The 20,000-nt window shown below is 41.1% G+C and overlaps 5 protein-coding genes across 5 annotated transcripts in view; 2 read left to right on the top strand and 3 right to left on the bottom strand.

The window, feature by feature from the left end:
- The window catches only part of LOC125309824 (MAP7 domain-containing protein 2-like), a 4,528-nt gene extending 3,270 nt beyond the window's left edge, over positions 1-1,258 (bottom strand). Inside the window, exons 1-2 of the mRNA XM_048266948.1 lie at positions 844-1,258; positions 31-123 (exon numbers count right to left, since the gene is read on the bottom strand). Coding sequence (XP_048122905.1) covers positions 31-123; positions 844-865 — 115 coding nt within the window. The 5' untranslated portion in view covers positions 866-1,258. The remainder of the gene's footprint in view (positions 1-30; positions 124-843) is intronic.
- Positions 1,259-2,678: 1,420 nt separating this feature from the next.
- On the bottom strand, positions 2,679-6,924 carry eif1axb (eukaryotic translation initiation factor 1A X-linked b). The gene is made up of 7 exons (XM_048267153.1): positions 6,769-6,924; positions 5,828-5,911; positions 5,611-5,714; positions 4,706-4,756; positions 4,106-4,187; positions 3,677-3,768; positions 2,679-3,456 (listed from the first exon to the last, which is right to left on the bottom strand). The coding sequence occupies exons 1-7, from the start codon at positions 6,782-6,784 to the stop codon at positions 3,451-3,453; spliced, it is 435 nt and encodes a 144-aa protein (XP_048123110.1). The 5' UTR covers positions 6,785-6,924; the 3' UTR covers positions 2,679-3,450.
- Positions 6,925-7,718: 794 nt separating this feature from the next.
- Positions 7,719-11,255, top strand: si:dkey-226l10.6 (zinc finger protein Xfin). The gene is made up of 2 exons (XM_048266407.1): positions 7,719-8,379; positions 9,019-11,255. The coding sequence occupies exons 1-2, from the start codon at positions 8,086-8,088 to the stop codon at positions 9,946-9,948; spliced, it is 1,224 nt and encodes a 407-aa protein (XP_048122364.1). The 5' UTR covers positions 7,719-8,085; the 3' UTR covers positions 9,949-11,255.
- A 646-nt stretch (positions 11,256-11,901) lies between these two features.
- LOC125309241 (zinc finger protein 431-like) lies at positions 11,902-16,170 on the top strand. Its single transcript, XM_048266020.1, has 2 exons — positions 11,902-12,523; positions 13,646-16,170. The coding sequence occupies exons 1-2, from the start codon at positions 12,242-12,244 to the stop codon at positions 15,629-15,631; spliced, it is 2,268 nt and encodes a 755-aa protein (XP_048121977.1). The 5' UTR covers positions 11,902-12,241; the 3' UTR covers positions 15,632-16,170.
- A 45-nt stretch (positions 16,171-16,215) lies between these two features.
- The window catches only part of rps6ka3b (ribosomal protein S6 kinase, polypeptide 3b), a 29,671-nt gene continuing 25,886 nt past the window's right edge, over positions 16,216-20,000 (bottom strand). Inside the window, 6 exon segments of the mRNA XM_048266021.1 lie at positions 16,216-17,797; positions 18,062-18,202; positions 18,638-18,755; positions 19,152-19,228; positions 19,340-19,428; positions 19,431-19,500. Coding sequence (XP_048121978.1) covers positions 17,675-17,797; positions 18,062-18,202; positions 18,638-18,755; positions 19,152-19,228; positions 19,340-19,428; positions 19,431-19,500 — 618 coding nt within the window. The 3' untranslated portion in view covers positions 16,216-17,674.

Raw genomic sequence — 20,000 nt, forward strand, 5'->3', positions numbered from 1 at the left:
AAATAATTTCGGTTTTTCAAAAGAGCTTACCTTGAATCCTCTCTTTCTCTTCCCTCCTCTCTTGGGCTATTCGCAATCTGTCTTTTTTAGGGGTGCAGTTTAAATCGACCAAAGCAGAATAAACTGTAAAAAAAAAAATGGAGGGAGGGGGGGTTACAGTGAGTAACATGAGAAATTATGACAAATTATTGGTGGAGTCCAATATCACATGTCTAGCCTTAGGTATGATAAGCCTTGTTTTATTTTGGCACGTGCGCGATGCACGCGCACAAATATACGCATCATAAGATGTGGGTCTCATTAATGTGCAAAATAATGCTAATATGAGGAGATTCAGATGCGCGTGAAGGGCAAAAAGGTTACATTTTGTTCATGAGCATGTGTTTATTTCAGAAATGTTGCATTCATTTCAGAACACACAACCAGTTCAGTCGTATGTCCAAATGAGAAAATGTTAATGTCATAAAATGCCACTGAATTGCCCCTGTTTTGTACATCCTGGGTCCAAAACAGCAAGTTACATAGCCAACGGAACGCACTTTTGGTAAAAGAAATTGCATTTCAACGTTGTTCAACCCAGAGCCTCTGGTTCAACCTATAGGCAATGCAAGTCATCATGCAGTAATATAGCAAGTCTTTCGAGGGATAGCTTACGATAGCTTTTATCCTCTCCCTTTCCCACTGCAGATTTATGGAAAGATTTAGGGAATCAGACTATATTGAAATGAATAAACCTGATCTTTATATTTCCATTATATGAACGCAATAGTGCCATAGTGAAGATTCCTTAGTAAAGATCCTGCTCACAGTGTAAACATATCCCACAACATGAAGGTAACTTACCGGACGGTCTTTCAATTGACATCTCATATGCAAGACTTCTTCCCCTCTGTCCACTCCGACACGAAATAAAGAGTGTCGTAGCCTTGGTTATCAGAATCTTAAAATCTATCCTGTAGTGAGTTATTATTGGCCTTATTCAGCACACATGCGCTGTCCATAGCCGGCTTTACAGTATAACGTAAAGATGTTGCACGGGTCTCTTCAACTGGAAAACAAGTCTGGTAAACACTAACGAAAACTGAGAATTAGACCTACAGTTGGCCTATTTGTGGGGGCTATATATTAATATATGGCTTTTCTTGAATTGTTCTTCCTGAACCAAAGCAGAAAATTATAATCCAGACTCTTTCTCGCATGGTGATCCACGATATACTGTAGTGTGAGACCAGCTTGTGCAGTAGGCTACCCAAGGGGCTGCATTACATCATAGTTTATCATGTTCCATACAGGTTCGCATGGCAGCCACACATGGAGAAATTACTGCCAATATAGCCCCAAGACATTTAATTCAGATGCTTCCAGTATAAAAATAACAGCACGACACGTCTTGTGTGCTTTAAATTAGTCACAATTTTGTTTTCTTACATTTCCTACATACAAGAAAACATCATTATGGACATGTTTGATATGGTCTGTTATTTTACTGCATTTCAATAGCCTACATGGGCCGTTACACTATATACTATTTAGATTCAAGAGAAGGGATGGGGGTTCAGCACAATCATTTCAAGTCAGGGCAACAACAATTGGTTTTAAGACAGATCTACCAAATATCCTACTGTGCTGTACAGAAGACAGACTTGTATCCACCATCTAGCTGCTAGAAATGACCGTTCATCCTCAGGAGACTTCAGTTCACCCTCATGCACGCTGCATGCTTCACCTATGGAGTTGGCAGGGCTGGCACGTGAGTGCACACAAGCGAAACATGTAGCGGCTGAGGTCACCCGTGCCTACAGCAAAACCTAAAGCTCATGAGCGCGCGCGCACAACCCAATTAAGCGCTCATCTCTCTCACACACACACACATCTACATCCTATTGTTACTCATGTACAGATAAAGGCAATGTGTGCGACTATACTGCTTTTGAGGCATGATCATTGGTTCAGAGGTTGAACTGTTGTTCATACTTTGCATCCCGTTGTTTTGGTATTTCAAAGAATACAAATGACGGCAAAATACGAATCTCAGAAATTTGTTGTCAAGATGTACAATTATTTTGAGAGCTCTGATGTATCCAAAAATTGTAAATAAACGTTGGAAACCAATTTGACTTTGTGTCAAAACATAGAGGGTACAGAGGATTCCTTGTGGGACTGACATGCAAATACATACTAAAAATAACACAATATAAGGAACATTCACTAGAATTCAACAGCAGCCAATAATCAGACTTGGAGCAGAGATGGTGTCACACTTAAAACAATCCTTACACCAGAAGACTCACAAGATTTGGGAAATATTCTTTAAAGACTGTAGTCTTTTTAATAGCTTGAATGTGTGTGTGTGTGTGGGGGTCATTGGTTAAGACTCCAACCTTTCAATAATATTTCCCAAATCTTGTGTATGGGTAGCAAAAATGGCTTGTTAACATCTGACTTGCTGCAACCCCACTTATACCTAAACTTAGTCTACTATTTCAGCAAATAAATCAAAATAACTACTGTAACTTAATTTACTTTAGTGAACTTAAAATCCGACTCTTCAACAGCGGTCACTGCAAACATCATGCTCATGTGACCGTTAAATAATGGAAATAATCCCTCCTTCCCCATGTGCCCACTTGAAATGGGAACTTTTCATCCCCACAAATGTAAGTCAAGGATGAGGATGATTTAATGTATCGGTGTTTTTTTATTCAACATCCCTCAATCCATAAAGACAGCATTTTACACAATACTTAAATGCAACACAACTGCTATACAAATAGAAACAGAGAGGCTTGGACAGGCATTTGCGCTTGTTTTCAGAAATGCAGCTGCTTTGCACAGAGATCTTTTCATTATTCAATTTATCTATACCAGAGACCAAAAAAAAAAAAAAAAAACATAATGAGGTTGTCAAATAGAAAAATACAGAAAACTGGAGCCTGTGGGTTAATGGGCCTGAGACGAGCTTGCTCTCAATTTGGTGTTAATTCTTACGATCAATGCATGAGCTATTGCATTGTAATATCAGTATTTAATGGAGAAGAAAGGGAAACATTACACATTCAGAGTGACTCTGGAGGCATGTTAGTGGCATCAAACTGTTCCTGAAGAAACACGTCTTACCATCTAAGCTCTCAGGCGGAGATAACAAGTTGACTAAAAACGTCTACAATGATTCAGACTGCCAGACCAAATATAAAATGGTTCATATTTTTTATTGCGAATCCAGAGATTCTGAACTAAATTCCACATGTGTGTGTGAAATTAATATAAATACATAAGATAACAAAATATATCGGGTGAGCCTGGTGCTGCAGTCAGGTTAGAGGTGACGGAATCCCAAAGGTAGCCACCTGATAAGCGGGGAGGAAGGGAGCAACTCCAAAGACAGCTCGGGAGATTGGTCAGATCTGTCCAGGCCGAGCACGCGTACCCCTCCTCCTCACAGTGTCGTGTTTAGATCTGGAGGGTCGTCAGAAGGCCAAAGTTATATTGTGATACACAAATAGTACAACAGCTGTTGCTACGTATAAATGTTTCCTACAAACAGTATAACAGCAGGAGCTACGTATGTTTCACACAAAGAACACATATTTGACACATGGTACATATCTTAACAATGATGCTATAATCTAGGTTTTGATGGACTCTGTTATACGTGCAGGGACGGTAGTGTACTCACATCATCAATGTCTTCGTCATCATCACCAATGTCATCAAACATGATTTCATCATCATCTCCAGGTCCAAAGGTATCCGTCTCGTTGATTTTGGCTGTTCAGAAAGAAGATTCTCAGCTTCAGGTTACAGTAATTTGCACACAGTATGCACAGCAGAGACATGTTGGTTAATCACATACAGTTTTATCTGTAAACACTGTTGAAAAATTAATGCTGAATCAATGGAAAAAAATTGACCAATTTCTGTGCACTGACGATGGTCTGAGATCGAAACGTTTTGCACTTATCACTACTTTGCTTTTTATTAAACAAGTCTGCTCAATTAAATCGGTAGTATTTGGTGTGCAAGTTCGGAACTACCACGGCTTGGTTTGGGGCGCAACACAGAACTGACTCTGGCCAATATCTGTATGTCCATAAGATATTCTCACCATGCTCCGGAAGCTCTCCGTAGGCTTTCAGGCTCCTGGCTTCATCAGCATTGTACTTCAGGATGACATCAGCTTTGTTGTCCTAAAGGGCAGAGGAACTGGGAATCACTAACCATCCCCTCAGACTTAGCCAAGTTTGAAAGCGACAACACATATGATTCCTTTATGCACCCAGACCAAAAGACAAATTTCATGCAAATGTATTCTTCTCGATCTTTTGCTTTAGCTTAACACACACATCCTTATTCCTCAGTCTACAAGGCAATGCCAGACTGTCAATCAAGGAACTAATGCTATTTGATAGAAGAAAATAATTCTTATGATTGTACTACTACACAATGTGTTACAAAATGTGTTTGGATAAATTATGCAACAGCAGAACAGAATCCAGTAACTCTTAACATAGCTCATTAATATATAGAATGTGAGTTAACATCATGCCTCCAATATCACACAACACTAGCAGAGTTGATGCTATGCTAGCGTGCCAGTAATAATAGTGTGCAACTCTAAACACAAGACTGGGCTATACATCCCACTGCTTAAGAGTGACATTATGAATCTCCAGAAACATTAGAACGATAATATAGTTCAACAAACCTGATAGTCTCTTAGTCCAACAAGAATAATGTCTGATGTATTGATCCACACCTGCAAGTGAAAGGACCATATGGTGAGTGATTTGGTCTCAAATGATGATACACGGTGTATGTTAACAAGCAAGACCGGTAACCAATGGCATTTTGTGAACAATGGGGTTTCAAGAACAGCAAAGGTAGGAACAAAGTTGTCTGAATGCAGTGCATTAATACACTGGGATTCTATTTATTAAGAAGATGTAAAATACTGTTTAGAGGATAGATCACCCAGAGCAGTCACAATCTAATAATCCCAACACAAGTGAGCTAGCCAGCACAATGTTGGTCAAGAGGAAGTAGGCATCCTTTCATCGTAGGCACAAGTGTACTCATGACTGGAAATTCAAATATTTTATTTCCTACTGCTTTATAGATATGAACTATATGCAGGCTCTCAGTAAGAGATTATGGAAACTGGCATTATTTTCATTTGTATAGTCGAGTACCCGCATCAAGGGCTTGCGGTTTGTCTAGTTTACAGTGATGAGCAGGCCAACCCGTAATCCGCAGGTGCCCCCGGAGTGTCTGGGATGCCAGATACCACTGTTGCGCCTTCTAAAGGTGTTGTGGGCATAATTCTATACTGATGAAGAATGGGGTCTGATCACCCCAGTGAAATGCTCTCGAAAGCTGTTCTGTTCGTGTCATTTTTTGTCCACAAGGGTTGCTTCATTGGTGGTTTTGTTTTTGATGGCAAATAGGCTTGTTGTAGATTGACCTCTGTGGCAAATCCCATATCTATAGCAATAGGATTCTCACATCACTCCTGTGTATATCTGACATGATTTCTGGGTTAACAATCCCTTTAACAATAAGTTGAGAAAATGTTGAGTCAGCATGTAACTAGACTAAGCAAGCAAATTGTACCTTTTTCCGGAGCTTTCCCCGGATGTGACAGAGTCGCTTCACCCCATCAAAGCACATAGCCTCCAACCTGCCATTGCCCAACATCTTTATCACCTGAGCATATTCTGAAAACAAAAGACAGATCTCGAAATGTCAGTGACTATGACCAGAGACAAGTATACACCAAGACAATACAGCAAAAGGACTCAGCGTGTGATTGCATTCTGAGAAACTTCACCTTGTCCATCTTCCTTGAACACCAACTCTCTCTTTTCGGACTCATTTTCGTTCTTACCACGACGCCGATTCTTACCTCCCTTACCTGCAAAAACAAAGGGAAGTACAAATTAACATCATCAGTTCGCCTACTGAAGCAGATACCAACCATGTTATGAGAGAACACTGTTGACTATAGAAAAATCGACCACAGTGACATCATCAGTGATTCGACCTCTTTTCACAAGTCAAGTTTTATTGTATAACATTAAAGAGCACTGGGCATGTATGTGTAGGTTTCAGCTTATGGAACAATGCAATTCCGTTCTTGCTAGCTAGTAAAATGTAAGTAACGTTACCAGAAATCAGTAGCTGGAATCAGCAGTCGACCGCGGCAGCTAACGTTAGTGAGTTACAATTGTATAGCTAACGTAAGGGATCAGCAAATGGCAGATCTTGCCACCAAACGGAATACCCAAAGAGCAAGGCTGGTCACTTGAATACGTAACAGTTAGTAAGGCCTCAAAATCTTTCAAATGATCACTGCGTTGTTGGCCCAAAATCAACAAGGGTTACAACAAGTGTTTTCGGCCTGTAGTTACTAGCTAGCTAGCATTAAGCCCCTGCCCAAACCCAATTCGCCGGTGTCAGCATCAGCTTTCCTTAACGTTACCACTCACCATCTGAAATAATTCTTCAAGACATCACCAAACACAATATATATTTACATATACAGTGTAACCGAAAGTATCTGTTAAGTGTGGTGTTAACATGATTAGACTACATCGATAAATGTTTAAATGATATGCTAACTGAGCTAACTAGCTAGGTAAGGAACTAGGAATATCTCGTGTCACGCTTTCAATGCGTGTTCTCGGTGGCTATGCTAACATTAGCCGGCAAACTGCGCACTCAGAAATCGATTAACACCTTCAACGAAAGGACATAATTCAGTTCACGAACCTTTATTTTTGGGCATATTCTTTAAAGCGGTGTCCTAACTTCGAGTCCGTGTTGATTTTAAGTTTCAATTGAAGATATCCGAAAATGACTTAACCACTTTCCCAGATGCCTGTCTGGCGTCAAAGTCCTTTTCGTAGCAATCCGAGTGAAAAAGGGCGCCTGCGCGGGGAGGGGAACCGTTCGTTCTAGCAATTTTAGTGCAACTTCGTTTAAAACGTGAACACGACGAGCTTTTGAAGTTTTTTTTAATTCACATTTGTGTAAATATATATGTATACATTATTTTTAGCTGGTATATTGCAGTCTTGCACTACTTAAGTTACTTGTTGTAATGTGTGGGGTTTTTTTACATGAGAAAAACAAATAACTGTTATTCTCTCACAATGTAACATTTGAGATAAGTATCATGTCTGAAAGTAATGAATTAAATAAAGACTACAATTAAAAACAATCTCTACGCAGCTGTAAAGCATAAACCCTGGCGGTGTGAGCAGACCACAACAAGTAACCATATTTCCGATTTTATATGTCAAAATAAAAGTTTTTTTTGCCATTTCAACAATAGAGGAAAACGATAGAACACAGAAGTTTTATTATTGAGTGTGATTGACATATCAAGCTCTTGAGCAAATGGTGCAATTTCTCATAATCCGTATGTCTCCCAATATCAGTAGTCTCAAGCAGCACAAAATAACAACGGGATGGGTGTTGGAGTTGAGCAAGCGAATACTACATTTAACACAAACAACAGCGCGTCGCAGTAAAATGAGCAACAATAATAATGCATGCTTAGATAAAAATGCAGAATGCGTATAACAGATGCGAAAATCATAATTTTCTCTTATGCTCTGGCAGATCTGCATCTAACATAGGCTAATATGTTCACAGCATGACTCGATGATGCCACCAGTGTAAGGTGGCTAGAACGAGTCTCTGCACTTCCTCTTCGTGAGACTTTGGGGAAGGAACAAATTGATATGTGAACTTCGTGAAGAACACTGGAAAAAACGAAATTAATGTCTTACAGCTGCTGTGTTATGATGCGAATTTGTTAGCGAGAGTAAAGCCAGAACAGCCACATAGGTTGTTCGAAGATACGTCGATACTTCGGAAGCAAAACATTGTTTCAAAGGGGTAGAGGTAGCCAAGGGAGCTATTAGCACAGTGGTTTAGCAGTAGGAGAAAGCTCATGCTAACGTATATGGATACAGCTGCATTTGTTGTTGGGTAGGCATAGCTCACAGGCTACTACAACCATTTGAATGAGACAAGTTGAATCTAGTCTGCTAGCAAGCAGCTTCGTCAAAAGAAACAATTATGATTCATGAATGTGCAGTTGATGGCTGTCCGAACAAATCGGACACAATTATTCACTACACATTACCAGAGGAGCCGACCAGACGTCAACAGTGGATACAATTTCTGCAAAGGAGCAGAAAAATAGACACCTCTTGCGTTAACACTAGGATTTGCGGTAGTCATTTCACAGAAGACAGCTTTACTAAACTGAACTTGGGATTCACAACAAGGTTGATATTGAATGTAAATGCTGTTCCTAGCATTTATCCAGATGGGCTGACAACGCAACCAAAACAGAAGGAGGGTAATGAGGTGGGTGTTTAAGCATGACTTTAGGGATGATAGGTTGCCTCTATTAATAATATGAAGCTATCCAGGCTAGCTACAAAGCTAACGTTGTGTGACAGCAGTCGATCATCCCGTCTTAGCCTTAGCTAGTCTGGTAATATTTTCTGTATTTTGAAAGAAATCAGGAAAACCAATACCACAGTCCTGATGGTCATATACTTATGTATTAGAATATTGCCACCTCTTAGTTCCTTTGGTTAAGAACTTTAACTAAAATTCAAGCTGCCTCCCCTTACAGAAAATCACTGCAGTTTTTTCAAGTGTCAGAACTGCTGTTTAAAAAAAGAAAATTATCTTGTCGTTCATACGGAGCCCGTAAGGGGACATAAGCAAAATCAAATCTAAAGTTTAGTTTCATGTGCTCACGTGAAACTTTCATGTGCACAAGCAAAAGTTTTACGTGAGCACATGAAACTAAACTTTAGATTTTTTTTTGCTCATGTCCCTAAGCTCTGTAGTTCATATGCTGAATTGCAACATTTTGGACATGAAACTGCATTGTTCTGTGTTGTACTTAAGAAAAAATTGCAGGTTTTTTTGTGTGAAGGTGTTTTAAGAGTTATACAGTCAGTGTAATTTGCTAGTTGAATTGATCTTTTTCAGACACACGCAGAGAATGCCAATGAAGTAGAAAGTGGCATCATTGTCAGTGACACTATTTCTTTGGCCTGTGTGAAAGAGGAGCCACTCACGGAGGAACCGAGTTGTGATGCTATGAGGACCATTAAAGAGGAACCGCTGGAAGATGAGGGATATGGAGATTCATCCTCCCACAATTCATCCTCCTTCATCCAACACACTGATGATGAAATGTTTGAACATGATGGCACTATTTTAAAAATAGAAGTTTGCGAAGATCCCATCACTCTTGATGATGGTAAACCATTTCACTGTGCACACTGTGGTGAGGGTTTTCTGAACAAGGGGGTACTCAAAATACATGAAATAGGACACATCAGGTCCAAATTTTTGTCTCCTCCAACGTCAGGGTCCCACCTCTGTAAGCACTGTGGAAAAGCCTTTGCCCACAAAGCATTTTTAAAAGCCCATCTAAAAATCCATGCTAGTATGGAGTCACAAATGTCATTTGCCTGCAGTAAATGCAACAGGAGATTTCGCAACCAGTCAAGTCTCAATAAACATATGCTTAATCATTTGACAAGGTTAAAATATCCATGTCCGGTGTGTGGGGAAGACTTTGAAATGAAAGGTAGTCTTCACCTCCACATAAAGATGCATCCAGGAGAGAGGTTTCGCTGCAAGTTTTGCGATCAAAGATTTTTAAAAATCGATTCCTACCTGCGACATGTGGATCGACACACGGTGGTAACCCCGTACTATTGTGAGAAGTGCAAAATCTACCAGCTTACCGAGAGAGGCTTCCTGCTACACCAGAAAAGGCATGCCCACAAAGACCTGGTGCTGGCCATGGTTGCAAATGGCAAGTTGAGTAAGAAGGGGACAATTCCAACCCGTTATTTCGACCTAGTACCTCAGCACCATGAAGCTGAAGAGAAAATGGACCATCATTAGATTCTAAACGTCTCCTACAGTCATCAAACCAAACTGAAACAACACCTATAGTTAAGTTAGCTCTAGAAACAGCACCTCTAGTTAAGTTAGCTCTAGAAACAGCACCTATAGTTAAGTTAGCTCTAGAAACAGCACCTCTAATTAAGCCTAGTGAGAGTCCATCACCTGAAAGACCACGTGACACTGAAATGAAAATAAATACTTGATGCTTGAGTTGATGGGCCTATGTTGAGAAACTTCACATAGCACTCAATGAAGAAACGTAATTCTCACTTTAGATTTCTTAAATGTTCAAAGGCGACACAGCCTTAAGAGTAGGTTATGCAAAAAGATTCAGAGATTTTAGAGCATGTTTCATATTGGGACTTTCATAATATGTTTGTACAAAGTAGTACTGTATATGAACCCTTAAACCTGTATCTTGACTTTTACAAATATTTTTTTTTATAACTAGCCTGTCTCAAATAATGTAATCAGTGTTGTTACAGTTGTAACAGTTGTACAGTTGTATGGCTGTATATCATGTAATAAAACACCAGCCTTTACATTCATGTCAACGCAACAATAATTTGTCCTGTATTCCAAACAGCAGTTTTGCACTTTATGAAGTCAAGTCAAGACTTGTTTAGTTTTGTATTCTCGCTTACTTTACTTTCTTTATGTTATAGACTAGTCGTTATTAAGTTATTATTTTACTGTACGTAATTGTACATGACATATGGAACAGAAGTAGCCTACTGCAGTGGAATTTTAAGACTTCACTTTGGTGTTAATAATTATCAAATATGTGGATAATGAACTGCTGCAATGCTCCCTGGATCTTGTTTTGTCCTTTTTATATGCAATGTATTTTGTATTCACTGTGTCCTATTTTGTAAGTATTCAATGTATTCAAGAAACTAAATGGTGAAATGAATTAAAATGGTAGACTAAACCAAGATAGAATGTTTAAATAGTCAATTTGGCATGGCTGAAGATGTTATATTGAAGCTATATGGCACATGGGTAGATAGGCCTACAAAATACAAACATACAAAAGCTAGACTTATGTGTTTCCCCTCAGGTATGTATTGGGTTATAATCAACCTCGATTACTTACCCTTTAGAAACGTCAGCTCAACATTATAGGTCAACTCTTTTGAATGGATGCTGCCCATAGCGTTATGGAGATAGTTGCAGCTACATTAGGCTACATCTTTTCGCCCTTTAGTTCAGCCTGCTATATAAACATACTTTAATTTGTCACCAGTTGTGTTTTGTGTAGAAAAGCAATTATGTATATTTAAGATAAAAAATGGTGTCTGATCTTTATTTGTCCTTGTGTGATTGATTCTTAAAATTACATCTGCAATAAGTAAGCAAGCCTAAGTAGCGCATTTTCATACACAAAGCGCGCAGCACAATGCGCTAGGTATAGACCTAAATAAATTGCATGATTTTCCACGTATTCATCTACATAGGCTACAGTTTCACAGAAGAAATAATCTGTCGATTAATGGGTAAACCCAGAGCCATATAAAGGGTAAACCTATAGGTTTACGGGGTGGCGAATGGAATGTGGGCGACAGTAATGCTGACTTGAGTTTTAGCCCAGGTCGCCAGTCTCGCCTACAAATCCGACTGGAAAAATATTCACATCTCCTAGGCTAGGATGGCACTGAAGAGTGAAGAGTTAAGAAATCCTTATGCCTCCTAAAATATAGCTTACATAATGCAACATTGCATATCAAATGAAAGGAGACCAGCAACACTTTATCACTATAGCAGCACACTTCTGTGAACCTATTGTACATTAGTAATAATATAGTTATATAATTCCCAAACAAACTTTTAGGCTATCTAACCATTGCTGATTAGCCTAAATTACCACCCATACCACCACAGATAGACGATAGGCTAGCTACATTGTAGCTTATGCGTTCGCGGTCTTCATATCAACATGATCACGTGGTCTTGAGGGATTTCCTGAAAACACTGAGGAGACAACGTGCGGCTCCAAAACGACTCTGAAAAGTTCGGAAAAACAATTCAATGTGCTTTGTCGTAAGCAGTTCAATGAGATTGTATGATAGCAGGCGTTGAATTAAGATAGAAGGTCACTTGAAGAAGAAGTCGAACGAGCTTCCACTTTATTTTTAAGTTCAGTGTAGTCAGTATAGTCAGCTAGCAAGCTAGCTATATAGTTACAGCAGCTGCAACATTGAATTACTTGATTGAAACAAGAGCAGAATTGGTTTCCAACATTGTCAACAGTTGAAGTTGCCGGGCTTATTTGCGTGCTTGACGAGAAAGTATGATTCACAAATGTGCAGTGACTGGTTGTCCAAACAGATCGGACACAATTATTCACTACACACTACCAGAGGAGGAAAACAGACGTCGGCGGTGGATACAGTTCATGGAAAGGGGAGGAAAAGAAATGGATGCCTCTGCATTACGGATCTGCGGTAGCCATTTCACTGAAGACAGCTTCACGAAGTTGGATTTGGGATTCACAACGCGATTAATATTAAATGTAAATGCAGTGCCCACAATTTATCCAGAGGATCTCTTAAAACTGCAAAAGGAATCTCACGTAAGTCTTTTAATGCCATGCATGCCAGCTGTTTCAGTGCAATGTTATTACTAATTTGCAGGCGGTCCATGTTTAGCCTACTGTAGCTGGCTAATCAGCTAGCAGATGCAGTAGTCGATCGCTCAGACCTGAAATTCTGAAAATCATTAGCATAGACATTTAGCAGTAACATTTCTAACTTTAACACTGGTTGCAAAATATCCTTCTTTTCTGAATTCAGAAAGTATAGACTTTACTATCATGTTAACAAATAAAAAGGTAATAAACTTATAGATAACTTGATTATAAACTCGTTAATTCAGAAAAACACGGAAGGAAATTATTGAGGGAATGCCAATAATCTTCCATAAAATAAATTTCCTTTATTCCATTTATCAGCCGGTTAGATGCAACCAATTGGACTATGTTGACATGAAATTTAATTGTTTTATATTTTTTATTATGTATTTATTTTATTATTTGTTCAATTTGTTGTCTGTCTTGTATGTCTTGGTGTCATGGGTACGCTGGCGACTACGCCGCTCCGTCCGGCGTCATTTGTGTTTGTTATGTGTCTGTCTTGTATGTGGACCGCTTTGGGATGCACTCTATGCATGTTAAATGCGCAATACCAGTGGTTCTCAAACTTTTCAATTGTTTTCTACCACCTCAGAAAACAAATGGCTCTCCAAGTACCACCATTATGACCGGCATTAAATTACAGTAGTGTAGGCCAATTTCACTACATATTTTACGTTGTACATATTTGTTTTGTGTCAGTTTTTTTTTAATTAAGACAACAAATAATTTAAATTTAACTTCAGTGATTGTGTGGTTATGGATTTTGTATTATATATATATATACAATTTGAAGTGATTATTTATAAAACATCTCAGACTCCCAGAGTACCACTAGAGAGAGTCCACGTATCACCCCCGTACCACAGTTTGAGAACCACTGCACTATACAACTAAAACTGACTTGACATTTATTGGAGGCAGAGTTACATGTATGTTACACACACACACACACACACACACACACACACACATATATATATATATATATATATATATATATATATATATATATACATACACATATTTAATCACATACATTGTCACTTTTTTGTTTACTTTCAGCATCCTCCACTAGAGGATGGTCCAGCAGGAGCAGTCTGCATCAAAAGAACTGATACAAGTTCTTCAGATCTTTGGAAAGAAGTCCTGGCTAAGGGTGAGCTGGATGAAGACGATATGACTGAGGAGCCTGCTGAAGATGACGATTCAGTTGAAGATGAGATGACTGATGAGCCATTCGATTTAGTGAAAGTCGAACCACCACATGAAAATGGATACGATGATTCATCATTTGATCAACACAAAACTCTGAATATCAACTCCTCTCTGAAACAATATAATTGCGATCAGTGTGGAAGGAACTTTTCTCACAAAGCGTTTTTGAAAGCCCATCAGAAGATCCATGCCAGTGTGGAGTCACAGATGTCATTCAGCTGCACGATGTGCGACAGGCGGTTTAGTAAAAAGTCAGGGCTGAATAAACACATGCATAATCACCTGGAAAGGCCAAACTACCCCTGCCCAGTGTGTGGAGAAGAATTTGAATTAAAGGGTAGCCTCCATAGCCATGTGAAATCACACCCTGGAGAGCGTTTTCGATGTAAATTCTGTGACCAGGGATTTTTAAAGATCGACGCCTACATGCGCCACGTGGACCGGCACACTGTGGTAACCCCGTACTATTGTGAGAAATGTAAAATCTACCAGCTGACAGAGAGAGGCTTCCTGCTCCACCAGAGAGGGCATTGCCGACAAGAGTTGGAGAAGAAACTGACTGAGAGTAGGATGGTGGGGGGTAGAAAAGGTGGCAGACCTAAAAAGAACCTCGCTCAGATTCAGAACCTGCCGCAGCAAGTTGCAGCAGACCCACAAGGGGGCGCTGAAATCTCTGGACCAAACCTGACCCTGCAGTCGCTCACCAACACTAACGGCACACTGCTGAAGGCGTCTGGTGAAGATTCATCACATGAGATGACCAACCCCTCAGATGAGGCTGAAATGGTGGAGGAGCAAGTGCCACCTAGGGATGAAATAAAGGAGGCCTTTAATGCCAGTTCAGAGAATGGTCCAACAACAAAACATTGCATCAACGGATCTGAAACAATTCCTCCAAATGTTTCTAAAGAGGGACTGACTGAAGCGGAGATGCTTGGCGCGCCGATCGAAGATGAGCTGAATGACGAGCCATTTAATATAGTCAAAATTGAACCACAAGATTTAAACAGATACGGCGTTCCATCGTTCACTAAACGCTTTCCCGTGGAAGATAGCAGCGTTCTGAAACCGTATCATTGCTATCAGTGTGGAAGGGACTTCACTCACAAAGCGTTTTTGAAAACTCATCAAAAGGTCCATGCCAGTATGGAGACGATGGCATTCAGCTGCACAAAGTGCGACAGGCGATTTAATAAAAAGTCAGAGCTCCACAAACACATGCACAATCACCTGGAAAGGCCAAACTATCCTTGCCCAGTGTGTGGGGAAGAATTTGAAATTAAAGGTGGCCTCCATAACCATGTGAAATCACACCCCGGAGAACGATTCCGCTGTAAATTCTGCAATCAGAGGTTTTTAAAGATCGACCCGTACTTGAAACATGTTGACAGACACACAGTGGTGACCCCATACTATTGTGAGAAATGCAACGTGTACCAGCTGACCGAGAGAGGCTTCCTGATACACCAGAGAGGGCATAACGCAGATGACCTGCAGCCCAAACCGACCAAGCCTCGGCCGGTGCTGAAAAGACGGAGACGCCGTAGAAAGAACCGCGTTCTAATTAAGAACCCACCCAAGCCAGTTGCAGCAGAACCACAATTGGACTCTGAAGTCCCTGAACCGAAACTCACCCTGCAATCACATGCCGACACCAACGGCACACTGCTGGAGGCGTTCCCATCGCATGAGCCAACAGGCCCCTCAGACGAAGCTGAGATGGAGCAGGAGGAGGAAGAGCAAGAGGAGGAGGAGGAACAGGAACAGGAGGAGGAGGAAATGTCGCCTGAGGATGAAACCTCGGATGGCAGTCTAAAGGAATCTACAGATTGAGATTTACACAATTAAGATTGGAGAGTCTGATCTCACTTCATGATTTCATGTTTGTCCCCTTTCTAGACCCATGTTTATTACAGGCTGTTGTATGTCCTCACACTTTGTATGTAAGTAAGTTATAGATGGGCTTTAACTAATGAATTCTTGCTAGCGATCATGGTATATCCAAATCTAGATGAAATTAATTGTGTGTGGTCACAGTTGTCAATCATGATTTATATTGTCACTCATATTTGAGACCTATAAATACTTCTCTGGTCTGTTTTTATCAGCTGTGTCAAAAGGGGAGTTAATGAGGCATCATGCTGGAAATTCAGTCATGCAAACGAGTCATTTTTTTACACAGTAGCTATGTGATTAAAGAGAGGATGATTCACATTAGGAACAACTTTTTTAGCAAGTGAGCTTTTTACACCTGAAATGAGTAATTCTTCTGTACGTTGTTTTTGAGTAATTGTAAAAATGTCACGCTTATGGTCTGTATCCTCTTTTTGAAGCATCTTGTTCATAAAGGATGAATAAAACCCTCAACAATTTGTTGTTGTCTCAGATAAGGAATGTAATTAAACTCAAAACACCAGTTAATACATAAGAGCTTTTTATTAGATAGAAATCTTTTAGTTTTATTTTTTTTACTACATTTACAAAAAAGAGGGACAAACTGTAGCAGCGTTCCTAGACAAGAAGCAATAATAGTTTTCCAGCAGTCCTCAGTACAAGGTAAGGAGAGACTAAGGATAAAGAACACAACCCCTCCTGTCGCAGCTAACACGGGTATGTCACACACACCTGTTGGAACACAGTAGAAATCATAAAAAACCCTCAGTTCTGCATATATACACATACATACATACATACATACACATACATACACATACATACATACATACATACATACACACACACACACACACATACATACATACATACACACACACACACGCATACACATGTCGTCTTTGCCACTAATGATTATATAACCTATTCCATGCACATATATAAAAATACATTTATGTCTTGAAAAGTAATTCTGCTGTCACTGAGTGATTCCATCCCTACTGTTGACATACATAGAGAGCAGCAGAGGGGCTGGACAATACTGCTGTGTGCTTGAGTCTCTTCACCGTTACACAATGCATTGCATTTTATCACATAGACCTGAGTTCTCTTGGTTTGTGAATATATCCAGTTTTGCATCACAGGATTAGAATGACGCACTTCCTCCATGCGTCCACTTCAGTCCGCTGTACAGCTGACCATGCGGGGGTCATTGGTTTCTGGCCTTTCTCTCAGTCTTCCAGTTGTCAGTGTCTTTCTACAGGGGCTGGCAGAGCCGACGGCGATGTGCTCCTATCACGGGCAGCCCCCTCCTCGTAGCAGACAGCAGGGAAAGGGTCTACATTAGGGAGTCTTCACAAGCCTGAATTCTAACACATGTTGCCGGCCACTGTAAGTGCTCAGGTCTGTTTTCTGATTGGTAACGGAGCCCCACAGAGGCAAGGTGGACTAAAGACAATGCTACGGAGCGGGAGGAGTAGAGCCCTGACCACAGAGGAGTGTTACAATCAACCCCCCAAAGCAACGCTTCCAGCATCGGCCTCGATGCCTACTCAGCTCAGCCTAAATAATCCTGCTCCAACAAGGGGCACATGTGCTTTGCATGGTGAGGTCACCATCAATACAATCATATATTTGCATTATACATTAACCTCCAGATGTATGTGGTGCAGGGTTTACGATGTGCATATATAGCTAACTGCTCTCTCCGCCTCTGAGACACTTCCTGATGCTGTTTGCCTGATGGCTGGAGGCAGTAGTGACTCTAAGCGAGGGCTTTTTGCGCTCTCTTGGGTTACAGGCAGGCAAGAGGGAGTCGGGTCGAGACAAATGGGCTTCTGTTCGGGCTCTGTTTAGCATCGGGGGCGGGAGATGTGCAGTAGCGTCCGGTAGCCTTCAGGTCCGGTTCAGTGGCTGTGCCCAGCTTACACCTGGAGAGAGGTTAGGGAGGGAGAGTCCAGTAGGATGGTGGGGGTGGGCGGCTCAGAGGGCTGTGGAGGTGAGTTTCTTGACCCCCCTACGCTGAGCAAGAGTGGAACAACCCACAGGGTCTAGAACTGGAGTGATGTTCCTGTTGAGGGCAGAATACGTGGCTGCCATTGCCCCCTGAGGAGAGAACAACAGCATAGTTAACCACCCAACACCAACACTGAGTATGTTAGTGCTAATATTATCATCTTACAGACTAAGTATGTTAGTGTTAGTATTATATCTTACAGACTAACACTAAGTATGTTAGTGTTAGTATTATATCTTACAGACTAACACTGAGTATGTTAGTGTTAGTATTATATCTTACAGACTAACACTGAGTATGTTAGTGTTAGTATTATGTCTTACTGGCTAAATAAACGGGACAATAGAAAGTACCTTGACTAAGTGTGGAGCGTCTTGTCTGTTGAGCTGGTACTTGGGCAGCTGGTCCTTATGGACGATCCAGGGGTGTCGTAGCACCTGAGCTGCACTTAGCCTCTGATGAGGGTCCACGTGCAGCATCTTAGACACCAGGTCCTGAGGAAAGAAAGGCAAAAATAAGGCTTTGTTTTCATTGAATCAACAACACCACCCCACTCTAAATGCCTTTCCTGCACTCATCATGAATCGTCTACATTTACATCATAGTCATTTAAACAGATGCTTTTATCCAAAGCTACTTACAAAAAAGGGAACAAAGTCCAGTGTGACAAGGACATCAGTGTTAGTGCAGCGATAAGCACTGTTACATTAGGACATGCTAGTGCAGCGATAAGCACTGTTACATTAGGACATGCTAGTGCAGCGATAAGCACTGTTACACTAGACTCTAGAGTGACATTTCAAGCGAAGAGTAGTCAAGTGAAGGAGAAGAGAGATAGTCAGGATAAGGAGGAAGGTCATGGTCAGTGCTAGATGAAGTATGTCCAGTTATCTTTCATGGCCATCTCATAATTGCAGGGTCTGCAGTACCTTTGCCTCGGCTGAGACCGAGTTCCAGTAACCGCCCGTCAGGGAAAACTTCCCACTCCCGATCCGAGCCAGGATCTCTTCCGGAGTGTCCTCCGGGCCATTAGCAAATGGAGTAAAGCTGCGAGAACATGGAGCCGAAGACAACCCATTAGAGATGCATTTAGCAACCGACTTTAATGTGATGCCTGTCTGTGAGGTTGAGCATTTGTTTTCCTGTGTGTGTGTGTGTGTGTGCGTGCTTCCATTCTGTTGTGATTGTACCCATGATTCCCGTCTGGTTGATCCAGTGTTTTAAGGTCAGTGATGGAGCAAAGTGTTATAGACCTCAGCTCCTGGGTGGAAGTAATACACTGTGTTTTTTAATTTTATGTTTTTCCCATTTTCTAGGTCTCAGCAAGCCTTCCCTGTCAACATGGTGTACAGCAGAACTCCGAGCCTTCCCTGTCAACATGGTGTACAGCAGAACTCCGAGCCTACCCTGTCAACATGGTGTACAACAGAACTCCGAGCCTACCCTGTCAACATGGTGTACAGCAGAACTCCGAGGCTCCATATGTCGCAGGCTGCATCATAGCCTTGCTTCTTCAGCACCTGGGAACGTTAAACACAACACAGAGTTATTATCTGGCGTTCAACAAAACACACAAGGGAAAGATAAAAAGAACAGTTGAGACAAACACAGAAGTGTGCGTGGAAAAGCACCTCTGGAGCGACGAAGTTAGCGGTGTAGCATGGCGTCATCAGAAGGCCGTTCTCTGCACGGAGCTGCTTGGCAAATCCAAAGTCACAAATCGGATGGACTCTGGGTTGCCCAGTTCATCCACGTAAAGAATATTGCTGGGCTTCAGATCTCTATGCACCACCTGAATACAAACAACACAAGACAGGTTACACACAGCTTCTTGATGATGTGTAGGAGGAGAGGTTTAGTTTTCACCTTTAGGCTTATGAACCCAAAGTAGTCATTTTCTTGCTGGGATAACTCATATTAGGGACAATTAAATTGAGAAGAGCAATAAAATAAACCCTTAACTTGACAGCTCATGCAACCAAATATTTGCACTGAGACATTACCCCTTGACTGTGCAGGTACCCCACAGTCTTGGTGATGGGGTGTGCGTGTGCGTGTGTGTGCGTGTGTGTGTGCGTGTGTGTGCGTGCGTGTGTGTGTGTGTGTTCCTACCCCTTGACTGTGCAGGTACCCCACAGTCTTGGTGATGGTGTGTGTGTGTGTGCTCCTACCCCTTGACTGTGTAGGTACTCCATGGTCTTGGTAATGCATGCGTGTGTGTGTGTGTGTATGTGTGTACTACCCCTTGACTGTGTAGGTACTCCCCCTTGACTGTGTAGTGTGTGTACTCCA

This window comes from Alosa alosa, chromosome 16, assembly GCF_017589495.1.
Source record: "Alosa alosa isolate M-15738 ecotype Scorff River chromosome 16, AALO_Geno_1.1, whole genome shotgun sequence".
Classification (NCBI taxonomy): Eukaryota; Metazoa; Chordata; class Actinopteri; order Clupeiformes; family Clupeidae; genus Alosa; species Alosa alosa.